This window comes from Mustelus asterias, chromosome 16 (assembly GCF_964213995.1).
Source record: "Mustelus asterias chromosome 16, sMusAst1.hap1.1, whole genome shotgun sequence".
Classification (NCBI taxonomy): Eukaryota; Metazoa; Chordata; class Chondrichthyes; order Carcharhiniformes; family Triakidae; genus Mustelus; species Mustelus asterias.
Genome location: NC_135816.1, coordinates 39931096 through 39948298, shown reverse-complemented (window position 1 = coordinate 39948298; position 17203 = coordinate 39931096). Strand labels below are relative to the sequence as shown.

Genomic DNA, 17203 nt, shown 5'->3' with positions numbered 1-17203 from the left:
ACCAATCGTCTGTATATAATAAGTTACCCCCTGCGTGGGTTTCCTCTGTGTGGTCAGGTTTCCTCCCACCCTCCAAAGATGTGCGGGTTAGGTTGATTGGCCATGTTATATTGTCCCTTAGTGTCAGGGAGATTATCAGGGTACAGGGATGTGGGGTTACAGAGATAGGGCCTGGGTGGGATTGTGATTGGTGCAGACTCGATGGGCCAAATGGCCTCCTTCTACACTGTAGGGACTCTATGATACTGGCTTCCAGTTCCCTTACACATTAAATTTAAATTTTTGTTTCTCTTTAAATATATTCACAGCTGTTCATCTAGCTATCACTTGAAACTCCTCCAGGCCTAGAACTCCCCTCTGTTTTAGCTATGGCCTTTTGTGTATCCACACCCCCTTCTTCCATCATTAGCATCTACGCCTTCAGTCTCCTCAGCCCCATCTCCTTGAGCTCCATTTCAAAACTTCTCTAGTTCTCCCCCATCCCCCACCAGCTCCCTCTCCACCTTTGAGGACCTCTTTAAACACAACCTCTTTGGCCAAGCATTGGACACCACTCCTATTATCTCAATCTCCATCTCAGCACCTATTTTTATCTGATTATATCTCATTGTCATCATCATAGAATCTTAGAATCTCCACAATGCAGAAGGAGGCCATTTGCCCCATCAAGCCTGCACAGACTCTCTGAAAGAGCATCCTACCCAGCGGTGCCCCCCCCCCCCCCCCCCCCCCGCCACCCCCCAACCTATTCCTGTAACCCCATGTGTTTACCAACTAACCTACACATCTTTGGACATGAAGGGGCAACTTAGCATGGTCAATCCACCTAACCTGCACATCTCTGTGCCTTGGAATATTTTTCTTTTGAAAGGTACTGTATAAATCAACTTTTTACTGTAGCCTTCTCTAGCTCCAAAAATTACTTTAATGTCCGAGGAATGGAAACTCTGCTCTTCTGCAAAAGCCCTGTGACCACATACTTTCCTCACTTATCATCCTATTTAGTATTTGGGAGAGAAAACAATCTAAGATTGCCATCTCACCTGGAAGTGTACAGATTCAGGTTTGGTGCCATATCCCTCATGGTTGAAGAGCTCACTAATACCAACCATCCAGGTACGAACATAAAGATTCATCAGATACTGGAGGGTTGAAATCTTGCATTCGCAAGGCGATAATGACTTTCAAGAGAAGAATAAGGGAGAAAATTACAGGACAGAAATGAAGGCAGAAGAAAAATACAAGAGTGTGTTATGTTGCTATATTATTTTCCCTGCCATGGAGAGCAATTTTTATTTTATAAGTGTTTAAAACTAATTTACTGCTCACTTTATTTCACAAAACTCCAAACCAATTTAATTAATTCATCTACTTTAATAATCTGTGTACTGATATACCGTACAAAACAAAATAATTACTGCAAAGCAAAAGTATCACTTACTAGCTATAATTTAGTTTTATCAAGTTAATAGGTCTTTTGAAAAGGATCATGTATCTTCAATCTCATGTTAAACAAACAAAATATGAGACAGTTATGTGGATCAGAAGTCAACATAAACTTGAATTAATATATTGAAAATGTGGAACATGAATGCTTTCCATGGAATAGCGGCAAAATTGTGAATAGAACTTCACTCACAATAATAGATCTGCAATTTCGGAACACTATTGTGAGGGAAATAATGTTATTTTATAAGGTGTGAAAAGGATTCCATTATCTTGCTCTAACAGAAGACATTTCCTGAACTTTTTAGAGCAATGGCAATGAGGGTAAGACTCTGGTGAATTATTTTGGACAGATGTAATTTCTATTTCGCATGTCTTTTCTTTTCCCAATTCAAACTGTGACAATTACCCCACAGAAAGGTGCTGGCTTTCACCTAGACCTGTTCTGGATAGCTATCCTTATGATCCTCACTTCATTCATGGGTCTGCCCTGGTATGTGTCCGCGACTGTAATATCCCTTGCACACATAGACAGCCTGAAAATGGAGACAACAAAATCTGCCCCAGGTGTAGAGCCCACATTTATGGGTGTGAGGTATGTTCAACAATATTCTGAGGATTTTCTATAGATTCATTATATATGCATGGCTTCCATCATCATCAGAGTTGTTTTAAAATGGGTGCATATGCTTTCTTTGAGCATCATTGTGTTTTTGTGTAATCAACCAAATCACATCCATACCCAGTCTATCCATGAACTGTAGCAGTTATACCTGGAATTCTCAGCCTAAATATAATGGTTGCATCAATGTTTTGTTCAGAACATGCTCTTGTTTCATGGCTGGACAGTAGTTTCTATGAGCAGATGAGAGTGTCAATGCATATTATTTGTATGGACTTCCAGAAGGCATTCAGTAACATTCCAAACATGAGGTTATTAACAAAAATGATGCATATGAAATTGGCAGTAGCTTATTGACTTGAGCTAGAAATTGATCGGGAGGTAGGAGACGGTAAGTGGGGTGAAAGGGTAGGTACTCTGGAGGGATCTGACTAGTGATGTTCCTCAGAGATCCGATCTGCAGCTTCAACTTTTCACCATACTTATTTATGATGTAGATGAAGGATAGAAAGTTCTGTTTCCAGGTGACACTAATTTGGGAGTGACAGTGAGCAGTGAAGGTGGGAAGTTGCACCTGTATATAGGTGGATTAAGGAAGTATGTAAAGCTATGGCAAATGGATTTCAACATGGGCGGGTGTGACACCATCCACTTTGGCAATGAGAAAAATAAATCAGATTACTTTCTATATGCTGAGAACCTCCTAGAGATTATGGAGGAGCTAAGATTTGGAAGTTCAAACAGAAAAATCATTAAAAGCCACGAGACAGACACGATTAAAAAAAAATAATGGAATATTGGACTTTATGTCAAGGGGGACTGGTATACAAGGGTGAAGAAGTCATACTTCAGTTGTGCAGAGCCTTGGTCAGACATCATCTGGAGCACTGCATTCAGTTTTGGGCACCACGCCTCAGAAAGGATAGGTTATATAAACTTGGCTTATATTCCGCTTATTATAGAAGATTGAAGTGTAATGTTAAAAGGATTTGATGAGGTAAATCCAGAGAAATTGTCTTCTTCATTGGCAGAAACTTTGAAATTAGAACAAGACCATTCAAGAGTAAAATTAGTAACAAGGTAAATTTTTTTTACAAAGAATACATACCTGAGGCAAAGCAGAGGTGCTCCTCCTGTCCTCACACATGGGATAGTAGTAGAGATTTAGAACACTGGCCCCCAAAAGATTGTGGATGCTGGGACCATTGGTGTTTTCAACAATGGATAGATTTTTGTTAGGTACAGGTATCAATTGGAGTTGAATTTCAGATCAGCCATGATCTAATTGAATAGGAAGGCATGCTGATGGCCTACTCTTGTTCCTATGTATCTATTTTAGCCAGGGTAGCATTAGGGTACTATATTTGACTGCAACACCCCAGAACGTGGATTAAATAGCCTATTGAAAAGAAAATTCAGTTATACATGATTCAAGTTGGCTGATTTTGCCGACAGAACTGCACTCGGCATAATTAAGTTCCTGCCTTCAAGAGGATTGAGGATAAGAAACGGTTAACATAGTGAATGCTGGATGAAAATTGAAGGCTCTGACATACCATGATTTCGACTGTTCATATTTTGTACATCATGGCTTCATTAATAAAGAATTCACAAATCCTACTTGGTGTAGTTTCCAAGAATGGACTCTCAAACCATTTCTGTAATAATGTGTTAAGGGAATTATCAATGTAAGATATAATGGCTGAGAAATTGGTCCACTGGTCTTTTTGATTATGTCCGCATGCTGTGAGTGTCCTAGCCCTAGAGGGAGCTTTCTAGGGGAGAGCAAGGTTTAGGAGAATGCTGGCTGTAGGCCCAAGATAGGTTTGGGTGGAGAGGAGATAATTAGGAAGGGGACAAATGCCAGCAGCAGCAGCCCATAATTTTGACGTGAGGACAGGAGAAGCACGTCTGCTTCTTCCAACTTCACAGTCAATTAAGTTTCTTTTGCTGGCCCAACTTGTCCATGCCGCTCTTTTTTTTAAACCCCGAAGCTAATCCCAATTGCCTGCATTTGGCCCATATCCCTCTATACCCATCTTATCCATGTAACTATCTAAATGCTTTTTAAAAGACAAAATTGTACCCGCCTCTACTACTCCCTCCGGCAGCTTGTTCCAGACACTCACCACCCTGTGTGAAAAAATTGCCCCTCTGGACACTTTTGTATCTCTCCCTTATCACCTTAAACCTATGTCCTCTAGTTTTAGACTCCACTACCTTTGGGAAAAGATATTGACTATCTAGCTGATTTGTGCCCCTCATTATTTTATAGGCCTCTATAAGGTCACCCCTCAGCCTCCTACGCTCCAGAGAAAAAAGTCCCAGAATATCCAGCCTCTCCTTATAACTCAAACCATCAAGTCCCAGTAGCATCCCAGTAAATCTTTTCTGCACTCTTTCTAGTTTAATAATATCCTTTCTATAATAGGGTGATCAAAACTGCACACAGTATTCCAAGTGTGGCTTACCAATGTCTTGTACAACTTCAACAAGACGTCCCAATTCCTGTATTCAGTGTTCTGACCGATGAAACCAAGCATGCTGAATGCCTTCTTCACTACTCTGTCCACCTGTGACTCCACTTTCAAGGAGCTATGAACCTGTACCCCTAGATCTATTTGCTCTGTAACTCTCCCCAACGCTCTACCATTAACTGAGTAAGTCCTGCCCTGGTTCAATCTACCAAAATACATCACCTCGCATTTGTCTAAATTAAACTCCATCTGCCATTCGCCAGCCCACTGGCCCAACTGATCAAGATCCTGTTGCAATCGGAGATAACTTTCTTCACTGTCCACTATGCCACCAATCTTGGTGTCATCTGCAAACTTACTAATCATGCCTACTATATTCTCATCCAAATCATTAATATAAATGATAAATCCCTGATCCTCAGATGGACCCAGCACTGATCTCTGAGGCACACTGCTGGTCACAGGCCTCCAGTTTGAAAAACAACCCTCTACAACCACCCTCTGGCTTCTGTCAAGAAGCCAATTTTGTATCCATTTAGATACCTCACCCTGGATCCCGTGAAATGTAACCTTATGCAACAAACTACCATGCGGTACCTTGTCAAAGGCCTTGCTAAAGTCCATGTAGACAACATCAACTGCACTGCCCTCATCTACCTTCTTGGGTACCCCTTCAAAAAACTCAATCAAATTTGTGAGACATGATTTTCCACTCACAAATCCATGCTGACTGTCCCTAATCTGTCCTTGCGTCTCTAAATGCCTGTAGATCCTGTCTCTCAAAATACCTTCCAACAACTTACCCACCACAGGTGTGAGGCTCACTGACCTGTAGTTCCCAGGCTTTTCCCTGCAGCCCTTTTTAAACAAAGGCACAACATTTGCCACGCTCCAATCTTCAGGCACCTCACCCGTGACTATCGATGATTCAAATATCTCGGCAATTTCCTCCCTAGTCTCCCAGAATGTCCTGGGATACACTTCATCAGGTCCCAGGGATTTATCTACCTTGATGCACTTTAAGACTTATAGCATCTCCTACTCTGTAATATGTACACTCCTCAAGACATCACTATTTATTTTCCCAAGTTCCCTAACATCCATGTTTTTTTCAACAGTAAATACTGTTGAGAAATATTCATTTAGGATCTCACCCATCTCTTGTGGATCTGCACACAGATGACCTTGTTGATCCTTAAGAGGCCCTACTCTCTCCCTTGTTACTCTTTTGCCCTTTATGTATTTGTAGAAGCTCTTTGGATTCTCCTTTGCCTTATCTGCCAAAACAATCTCGTGTCCCCTTTTTGCCCTCCTGATTTCTCTCTTAACTCTACTCCTACATTCCTATACTCTTCAAGGAATTCACTTGATCCCAGCTGCCTATGCATGTCATGTGCCTCTTTCTTCTTCTTGACCAGGGCCTCAATATCCCGAGTCATCCAGGGTTCCTTACTTCTGCCAGCCTTGCCCGTCACTCTAAGAGGAATGTGTTTACCCTGAACCCTGGTTAACACACTTCTGAAAGGCTGCCACTTACCAGACGTCCCTTTGCCTTCCCACAGACTCCCCCAATTAACTTTTGAAAGTTCCTGCCTGATACCATCAAAATTGGCCTTGCCCCAATTTAGAATTTTAACTTTTGGGCCAGATCTATCATTCTCCATAGCTATCTTAAAACTAATAGAATTATGGTCACTGGTCCCAAAGTGATCCCTCACTAACACTTCTGTCATCTGCCCTTCCTTATTTCCCAAGAGGAGGTCAAGTTTGGCCCCCTCTCTAGTTGGGCCATCCACATACTGAATGAGAAATTCCTCCTGAATACACTCAACAAATTTCTCTCCTTCCAACCCTCTAATACTATGGCTGTCCCAGTCAATGTTGGGAAAGTTAAAATCTCCGACTATTATCACCCTATTTTTCTTGGAGCTATCTGTAATCTCTTTACACATTTGCTCCTCAATTTCCTGCTGACTATTTGGGGGCCTATAGTACAACCCTATCAAAGTGATTTCCCCCTTCTTATTTCTCAGTTCTACCCATATAGACTCATTGACCGAACCCTCGGATATATCCCCTCTCAGTACGGCTGTGATGTTTTCCCTAATCAAAAGTGCAACTCCCCCATCTCTCTTAATTCCTGTTCTACCTTTCCTATAGCATCTGTACCCTGGAACATTGAGCTGCCAGTCCTGTCCCTCCCTTAGCCATGTTTCAGTAATTGCTATAATATCGCAGTCCCACTTACTCATGCCCTGAGTTCATCTGCCTTGCCCGTCAGGCCTCTTGCATTGAAATAAATGCAGTTTAATCTGGACTTCCCTTGCTCCCTGTCTTGCTTGGGCCTGATCTGTCTGGTACTAGGATCACTGATACTGCCTTTACTACTTAATGTGCTCTCTTTAATTTCTATGCTGTCCTCAAACTTCTCTTCTGTCTCCCTACTGCCTTGTGGCTGGAAGTTCCATTGATTCCTTTTGAAGAACGTTGGCACAGCTACTTTTCACCTTGAAACATTGATTACAATATGCATGGTGCAAGCTGTGGTCAACTGGCAACCTTCAAGGAAAGGAGTCCGAAATAGGCATGACGCCCCCAATTAGATAATCAGTAGGCCTAATAGCAATTCCAAGCAGATGCCCTTGACAGGTATTGGACACCCTTGCCAATATGACTGGCAGTGCATATCCAGTGTGGACAAGGGCACATATCCTGTACACCAAGTGGAATCCTTTGGTGCCCATTTTTCACTGAAGAACTGGTACTGCGCGAGCCTACTTCGAGCCCAATTTATTTAATATAGCATTATTTACACTGTTTTATCAGGGAACAATGCAACTTTTCATCCATGTAAATCTACACTAAATTTCCAGGAGTAATAAAAAGATCCAATTTAATTGGAAAAATTAGATGTATTCTTTTATTCCTTGTTGCTTTGTGTGTTTGTAGGGAGCAGCGAGTGACTGGGCTGCTTGTATTCATCCTCATTGGTTTATCACTGTGTCTGGCTCCAATTCTTAAGGTGATGATAATTCCACAGCATTTATATTTAAGTGTATAAATCATGTTAATTATGACTTTTAGTGATGGTGACTGTTTTAAAAATTATGAATAAATTAATTTGTGTTGCTCCTTAGTACATCCCTCTGCCAGTCCTGTTTGGAATCTTTCTGTATATGGGTGTATCTGCTCTCAGCAGTGTTCAGGTAAGCACATTTGTCTGTGGTTTCTAAGCATTCTTAGTTTTTATTTTAATGAGATATGTAACTAAGCCTTTTATTATGTTGATCATTTGTAATGAAAATGAAAACCCACCAATACTTGCAGCAGGGTTTTCCCACTCGCTGAAATCTTGGCTGGAATTTTATACCTTTTTCCCTGCCCTGTGGATGGGATGGCAGGTGGGATGACGATAAAATTGGTTTCTATGGCAGTGGGCACTGTGCCCATCACCTACCTGCTCCCACTGCAATTTTACTAGTGGCAGGGGAGACATCAGGCCTGCTCATCTGTGGACCAATTGAAGTCCTTTAAATGCATCAAATAGTTAAGGCCAATTAATGGTTATGTTATTGGACTAGTAATTCAGAGGCCCTGGGGTGGGATTTTTCTCCCTCTCTGCGACGTATTTGGAGGTGGGGCACCACTCACTGGTGGCAGCATCTTATGGTCCCGCCATCGTCAACGGGGTTTCCCATTGAACGCACCCCATGTACGAGGAAACCGGCAACAGAGGTGCGCCACTGAGAGGCGTGAATGGCAACTGGACCACTGATCTGGAGATATAAATTCAAACCCCACCATGGCTACTGGAGATTTTAAATTCCTTTAAATGGATTTTGAGTTAAAAAGGTAGTATTAGTAATGATGACCATGAAATCCATTTGCTCCAGTGAGGGCCTTTGGGGAAGGAAAGCTGCCATCCTCCTCAGTCTGGCCTAATGGTGATCACAGACTAACAGATAGTTAACTGAGCTCTAACATTTATTCAGGAAGATGGTTCTCATCCCCTTCTCAAGGCAATTAGGGATTGTTGGCAAATGTTGACCTTACTAGTGACATCCTCATCCCACGAATGAATAAAACTAATCAAGGAAAAGAACGTGTGAGAAAAAGGGAGCTTCTGTTCAGTGGGGTTTGTGGTTAGCTACTTTTTCATGGATAAAGGAAACAGTGGTGTGGTCTGTGCATCTGGAGCTAAAGAAGAGGGAATATGGGATAGTTGGAAGAGCAGATTTTGTAAGTGGCAGTACTTTAACTGAGTTAATGCTACAACATCGAAGGCAGAAGCGCTCAAGAGTTTTTCCAAACATTTTGCCAGAAACTGAAAGAAAAATTTCCCTTTCTCGAGTTTCCTCGTGGGGTACACCTTCTCAGGATAACAATATATCCTTGTAATATAAACTTCAAGCTGGCTCTCAGAATGTGTGCTCTGGTGACTTATAGATAGGGATATTTGGCCTCAGAGATTAAAGTGCATTTGATTAGTCAATGCCAGTTACTGACACACTGACAAAATAGAAGGTACAGAAAAATAACTTCTGTATGGACTAATCCTGGCTCATCACAAACCTGGCCCGGCTGACAACTTTGCCAGCACCTAATGGGCTGCATTTTATGTTGGCCTCTTGCTTGTCATAGGCAGTATGCTTTTCCTCTCTATTTATGCAATGCTTTGTTTACACGGTTGTTTCTGAATAAACCACTTAATAAACTATTTTAAAAGCATCTGTGAACCCAACCTCCTTTCTGGTAATCTGTGACCTCTGCCAGAATTTTGTCATTGGCTGAGAAATGGATGACCCTTTATAGCTGGATGAAGCCTATTTCAAGCTGTACTGATGCTGAAATTTCCTCCCAGCTGTAGGTACATTTTCATGAACCATATTATTTTATCAAACCCATCCTGCACATAAATTTCAAACTCCAGGGCTGAAATTCTCCCATCTTGAATTGGACAGCAAACAAATTAGCCACCGGGTGCTGCAGCTGGAAGTCCTGTCTCCACTTCCACCCTTCTCCATTTTGTGCAGTGATGAGAAGTGTGTGTGGGGAGTGGAGGGTGGGGGGAGGGGTGGAGAGAGAAAGAGAACCTAGTAATAGGCCCTGTTTCAGACACCATGCTATTTTCCAGAAGATAACTAGGAATTAGGAGCCCTCCACAATCATGCCCAGTGAGGGGAGCTGTGAATAGTAACCTGGTTGAGTCAGTAGGCAAGGAATGTGTTTGAAACTTTATTAGAATTGCTTGGACTGGTTGTAAGGTATTGCTGTGCACACTGAAAATTTGCAGGGGCTCATTAAGGGAGAGTGCAAAGGCAGGATGGAGGTCCCTGCCACCTCAGTGAACACAACTGGTATTGTACCAGGCAACTTGGACATCACCTGGGCAACAGGTAGGATGCATCTGAAAATGGGACTTGCTTCATCACACATAGAGGTCATTGAGGCCTTTGAGTGGCAGCATGCACAGTGAGGAAGAGTCCCTGAACATCAGGAGCACATGGCTGCAGAGCTACAGCTACAGAGGAAGAGAGACTAACCAACACTCAGGATATACTGGAACAGGCAAAGCTACCTGAACATGTCAGAAAGTCAGTGCTGATGGACACTGCAACTCTTCAGGCAAATGGTCACAGATTCTGTGCCCTCATCAATGAGGAGCTCACACCTTGCTCCACTCATAGCCAGCCCTGCCACTAGGTAACACCCCCTCCACACCCACCATCACACCATGTGCACATGAGCCTCGTCAGTGGTCATTTGCACCTGGGATGACGGTCTTGCTATCATCATTTTGTTCCTGCTGCAGGACCCGAGCTAACTCCATGACACTTGATTGCCCTGGTGGTTCTCATCACTGGGATCCCATTCCTGGTCAAGGCCATTTCTAGTGTGGTTACCTTGCTGTTATGGTGTGCAGGCCATTCTGGAATGGATTTCTGTTGTGAGGCAAGTATTTAAGGAGACAGATCTCCTTGAGGTGTATTGAGAAGTTGGAAGTGTCCAGGATATTGAACAGTTAGTGTCCTCCTATCTAAAGAGTGGTCAAATTTGTGCTACTAGGTAGAGGCACTTCACCTCGGGAAGGTATGCGGAGAGCTGTCCCTAAAGTGGGATGCTCTGTTCAATTCAAGTACTCTATTGGGAGCTGCTACAGCTGTACATGATGGACTGCAGGCACATGCAGGAGCCAGGAGCCAAATTGGATGGCAGACCCATCTCCAAGCCAATTATGGACCAGACCCTGGGAAAATCCCATTTCTCATAGGCTGGCGACAGAGTTCTCAACGACAGTTCTCAACCTGGAATTGAACCTGCCTCCTGATTCACCTCCAAAGGGAAAATCCAACCCCAGGAGTAAATTGCAGTTGGTTCTCAGTGGATTCCAGGCGTAGGTATGTATGCAGCCTTATTCCTGGTCTGCTGCTAACCCACCAGTGCAAGAAAAATCCAGCCTTTTGCTTCCCAAACGGAAGGAACTATGGAGGAAATAATATTTGTTCACTGTTCTATTCTGAGACATTTGCAAAGTGCTTCTGCCAAACATGATATTTCCTGATGAACACCCACAAGAGCAACCAATATTTAATCTTCTTTTGGAAGATGCTTGTTAACTGAGGCAGGAAAGTGATGATTGCCAATACTTCCAATTTTAGTGTTTGCACTGGAGCAGCATTACAAAAACCTCAAATCTACTAAAACATCAGTGTAGAATATTTTATACATTTCTTAATGTTCAGCCTTGTTGGGTTGTCAGTTTAGTATAGATGTGTAATTTCTGATCTTACAGTGCAGATCATAATATAACTAGGCCAGAGACCTCCACTTATTTAGAAATGGTAGACTGGTAACAGCCTATCCCAAAACAGGACTGTATAATTCTAACCACTGCATTACAAACCAAATGTTGAACTGAAGCTTTTTTTAAAAAAGTGCGATAATTCCACTCCCAAGTTAGAGATTTTGCTTCATCTTAGCTTATTGTTCCCTTTCAGTTGTTTTAAATCATCTTCATTTACAAAATTCCAAAAATTGGGAATGAAATTTAATGTCCTCTTCCCCTGTAGCACATTTGAGGGAGGGTGGTTGGGGGGGGTGGGGGCATTTAATCGGGTAGGTGATGACCAAGGCATTTGGTGCCTGATCACGGGACCCAGCATCGGGAAAAGGGACCTGAGAGTCACCCCTTTGCCCCTCTCCTCACCATCACTCACTTGTGGCCTAAGGATCTAGCAATGTTCCTCGGGTTTGTGTGGCTGCCATTTCAGCAGCAGCCACTGCCTCCCAGTGGTGCTGCCATTCAATAGAGTCACTGACCTCTGATTGACTGATAACTCTCAACGAGCAGAATTTCTGTCCACCTGGGCCCTAGATCCTAAGGAAGATCCAACTCTGCCCAGTTAAGTGCCTGAGTGGCCCTTCATTCTTTGGGCTTTGCCCAAAAGAGGCAACACAGGTCTCTCGCTGGCTCTCCCATTGGCAGGCAAGACCCCCCCCCACCTCTCCTGTAACCTCCATTAAATACTGCCCTGAGCGTAAATCTGAACTAATATTTGGCAGAAAATTAGCAAACGCAATTACTCCAAGGCAAGCACAGGCCTATTTCTAATCCGCCTTCAGAATTGAATGCCCAGAGATCTATGATACAGCCCTGTTAATGATGATCATTAGAAAGCAAGAATTGTAAAATTAAACATTCTGCTAGGATTAACTTACCCATAGATTCACCGTCTCTTCAAATACAACTTCATTTTTTTTCCATTTATCAGATTGATAATATGTTTTGCACTAAAGAGAATATTTATATGATGCACTTCATATATTTTCTCTTTCCTCCATTTGAGGTTTTGTGATTGCCGTCCCGACCACCACCTCATACGATTTTAAAAATGTATTTTTATTCTTGACCCATTTTTAGACCTCTTTGTGCCATTCAACCCCCCTCTGATGAAGAAACCAGACAAGAAAACTGTTCCCAGGTCTTGGGCAGTGCAACTGGTCACTTGGAGGTATGCAAGATGCTTGGGAATGCTGAGTTGCCAAGCTTCTCTTGGGTGGAAAGTGGCTAGCCTCCACTAGGCACAATTGAGATGAGGTGGTACTCAAGGAGGAGCCGGAAGAAGAAAAAAAGCAGAAGCAGCTGATGAGACAATAGTGAAGGAGAAGAATTACCTGCTGAAGAAGCTACTAAGGCCGTTACAATCGTTAGACAAGCCCTAGTTGCCCACGCCTTTCATTTATAGCCCTTTGCCACCAGTACATAACAGTTTCTCTTCATGGGTCCAGTCCTCATGAAAAATACAATATAAGCAGACCTACTCTTATCACAAAGAGATGTAAATGCCTGCCTAACTGTCTTCTGAAGTTTCTTCAGAAGCTCCTCAATCTCAGCAAAACCATGTTTTATATTTAGAAAGATCAGCAGTTGGCAAGCCACCCTATATTGTCCCTCCGTGATGATGAGCCAAGTTTATAGTGACGAACAATGCAGAACCTTTGCAGAACCTTGGCAAGGCATTTAGCTCAGATATTGTACTCTATTTGCACATTTCCCTTGGCACACTTGCATCAGTCAAAATATTGTTTCTTTACTTGCTTCCATGATTTGACCATTGTGTGGCTGTACTTACAAGCTCTGTTGCATCTACTCATGCTACTCTAACGTTACTCATTGCTGCAGGGTGGCCCTCCAGCCCAGATAGGGGATGTCTTCCACTTCCTGGTTACAGAACCAGACAGTTCTGTGCCCTGTAATTTTTTAGTTAAATTCTGAACTGCAGCTTTAAGGCCAGATATAGCAGCTTTTCGGGCACTCTGGTGGTGGAAATCCCTCCCATAACCCCAGCTCATGTTGACCCACTGTCAAAATCGTGCAATGATGGCATCGCATGATCATCTCTGTGGATTCATAAAACACATGACGAGTGATGACACTTCAGAGGGGTTGTGTTATCAGATACAGAGAATTGAATGTTCTACCTGAAGTATGTAACGAAGAAGTAATTGACAGGAAATGCATTTTTAAAATCCTTTTTAAATCTTTCACGGGTTGTGGGCATCGTTGGCTAGGCCAGCAATTGTTGCCCATTCCGAATTGCCCCTGAGAAGGTGGTGGTAAGCCAGAGCTTTGAATTGCTGCAATCTATGTGTTGCAGATACACCAAATGTTGTTAAGAATGGAATTCCAGGATTTTGACTAGGCTGCAGTGAAAGAATAGCAATTATAGTTCCAAATCAGTATGGTGTGTGGTTTGGACAAGAACTTGCAGGTGGTGGTGTTCCCATGCATATGCTGTACTTGTCCCTGGTAGGTGCCGTCGGAATAACTTTTGGAGTTTGCCGGGGTGTTTCTTGTAAATGGTCCACACTGTTGCCACTGTTCATTAGTGGTGGAGGGAGTGAATGTTTAAGGTGGTGGATGTGATGCCAATCAAACGGGCTGCTTTGTCCTGGATGGTGTTGAGCTTCCTGAATGTCGTTGGAACTTCACTAAACTAAACAAGTGGAGAATATTCCATGACACTCCTGTTTTGTGCCTCGTAGCTGGTAGATAGGCTTTGAGGAATCAGGGGATGAGTTATTCACCTGAAAATTCCCAGCCTCTGACCTGCTCTTGTAGCCACAGTATTTGTTGGCTGGTCCAGCCCAATTTCTGGTCAATGGTGACCCTCTGGGTGTTCATTTTGGGGAATTCACTAATGTTAAATATAGTGGGACCAAAACGCTTTGGCCCTTCCAACACATTTAGGCTTTAACTTTGGGGGTTCATGTGTTAGGGGCAACACAGACATATGCTCCATTTAGAGTGCTTTCCAACAACCCATTTAAATTTAGAAAGACTTTAATCTAAGAAAACATCCTCAAATAACACTGCTGGCCAAACCTCAATTTTCGGTTTGGCACATTTGGCAAGCTCTGGCTTGAAGAAGCACACCTTTCAGTTTCAATGCTAATCCATTTTACAGAATTCTTTTCACCCAGCTTTCACAACTACTCGAGGTTTTGTAAACTACAGTGCACTGGAGATTATGTCCATAAGACCATAAGACCATAAGACATAGGAGCGGAAGTAAGGCCATTCGGCCCATCGAGTCCACTCCACCATTCAATCATGGTTGATTTCAACTCCATTTACCCGCTCTCTCCCCATAGCCCTTAATTCCTCGAGAAATCAAGAATTTATCAATTTCTGTCTTGAAGACGCTCAACGTCTCGGCCTCCACAGCCCTCTGTGGCAATGAATTCCACAGACCCACCACTCTCTGGCTGAAGAAATTTCTCCTCATCTCTGTTCTAAAGTGACTCCCTTTTATTCTAAGGCTGTGCCCCCGCGTCCTAGTCTCCCCTGTTAATGGAAACAACTTCCCTACGTCCATCCTATCTAAGCCGTTCATTATCTTGTAAGTTTCTATCAGATCTCCCCTCAACCTCCTAAACTCCAATGAATATAATCCCACGATCCTCAGACGTTCATCGTATGTCAGGCCTACCATTCCTGGGATCATCCGTGTGAATCTCCGCTGGACCCGCTCCAGTGCCAGTTTGTCCTTCCTGAGGTGTGGGGCCCAAAATTGCTCACAGTACTCCAAATGGGGCCTAACCAGTGCTTTATAAAGCCTCAGAAGTACATCCCTGCTTTTGTATTCCAAGCCTCTTGAGATAAATGACAACATTACATTTGCTTTCTTAATTACGGACTCAACCTGCAAGTTTACCTTTAGAGAATCCTGGACTAGGACTCCCAAGTCCCTTTGCACTTTAGCATTATGAATTTTGTCACCGTTTAGAAAATAGTCCATGCCTCTATTCTTTTTTCCAAAGTGTACGACCTCGCACTTGCCCACGTTGAATTTCATCAGCCACTTCTTGGACCACTCTCCTAAACTGTCTAAATCTTTCTGCAGCCTCCCCACCTCCTCAATACTACCTGCCCCTCCACCTATCTTTGTATCATCGGCAAACTTGGCCAGAATGCTCCCAGTCCCGTCATCTAGATCGTTAATATATAAAGAGAACAGCTGTGGCCCCAACACTGAACCCTGCGGGACACCACTTGTCACCGGTTGCCATTCTGAGAAAGAACCTTTTATCCCAACTCTCTGCCTTCTGTCTGACAGCCAATCGTCAATCCATGTTAGTACCTTGCCTCGAATACCATGGGCCCTTATTTTACTCAGCAGTCTCCCGTGAGGCACCTTGTCAAAGGCCTTTTGGAAGTCAAGATAGATAACATCCATTGGCTCTCCTTGGTCTAACCTATTTGTTATCTCTTCAAAGAACTCTAACAGGTTTGTCAGGCACGACCTCCCCTTACTAAATCCATGCTGACTTGTCTTAATCCGACCCTGCACTTCCAAGAATTTAGAAATCTCATCCTTAACGATGGATTCTAGAATTTTGCCAACAACTGAGGTTAGGCTAATTGGCCTATAATTTTCCATCTTTTTTCTTGTTCCCTTCTTGAACAGTGGGGTTACAACAGCGATTTTCCAATCCTCTGGGACTTTCCCTGACTCCAGTGACTTTTGAAAGATCATAACTAACGCCTCCACTATTTCTTCAGCTATCTCCTTTAGAACTCTAGGATGTAGCCCATCTGGGCCCGGAGATTTATCAATTTTCAGACCTTTTAGTTTCTCTAGAACTTTCTCCTTTGTGATGGCAACCATATTCAACTCTGCCCCCTGACTTTCCTGAATTGTTGGGATATTACTCATGTCTTCTACTGTGAAGACTGACGCAAAGTACTTATTAAGTTCCTCAGCTATTTCCTTGTCTCCCATCACTAGATTACCAGCGTCATTTTGGAGCGGCCCAATGTCTACTTTTGCCTCCCGTTTGTTTTTAATGTATTTAAAGAAACTTTTACTATCATTCCTAATGTTACTGGCTAGCCTACCTTCATATTTGATCCTCTCCTTCCTTATTTCTCTCTTTGTTATCCTCTGTTTGTTTTTATAGCCTTCCCAATCTTCTGACTTCCCACTACTCTTTGCCACATTATAGGCTCTCTCTTTTGCCTTGATGCATTCCCTGACTTCCTTTGTCAGCCATGGCTGCCTAATCCCCCCTCTGATAACCTTTCTTTTGTTTGGGATGAACCTCTGCACTGTGTCCTCAATTACTCCCAGAAACTCCTGCCATTGCTGTTCTACTGTCTTTCCCATTAGGCTCTGCTTCCAGTCGATTTTTGTCAGTTCCTCCCTCATGCGCCTGTAATTACCTTTATTTAACTGTAGAACCTTCACATCTGATTCTGCCTTCCTTCTTTCAAATTGCAGACTGAATTCTACCATATTATGATCACTGCTTCCTAAGTGTTCCCTTACTTTAAGATCTTTTATCACGTCTGGCTCATTACATAACACTAAGTCCAGAATAGCCTGTTCCCTCGTGGGCTCCATCACAAGCTGTTCCAAAAAGCCATCCTGTAAACATTCAATGAATTCCCTTTCTTTGGGTCCACTGGCAACATTATTTACCCAGTCCACCTGCATATTGAAATCCCCCATGATCACTGTGACCTTGCCTTTCTGACATGCCCTTTCTATTTCGTGGTGCATTTTGTGTCGCATGTCGACACATGAAGCTGCTGTGTTTATTTTCCCTCTGCAGTGGACTCTGGAGTTGTTTCTGGATTCGTGGTGCATGTCGA

General features: G+C 43.0%; 1 protein-coding gene across 1 annotated transcript in view; it reads left to right on the top strand.

Moving 5' to 3' along the window:
• The window catches only part of LOC144505124 (electrogenic sodium bicarbonate cotransporter 1-like), a 102926-nt gene that overhangs the window by 60205 nt on the left and 25518 nt on the right, over nt 1–17203 (top strand). The window contains exons 16-18 of the mRNA XM_078231014.1: nt 1863–2041; nt 7495–7567; nt 7683–7751. Of these exons, the coding sequence (XP_078087140.1) occupies nt 1863–2041; nt 7495–7567; nt 7683–7751 (321 nt within the window). The remainder of the gene's footprint in view (nt 1–1862; nt 2042–7494; nt 7568–7682; nt 7752–17203) is intronic.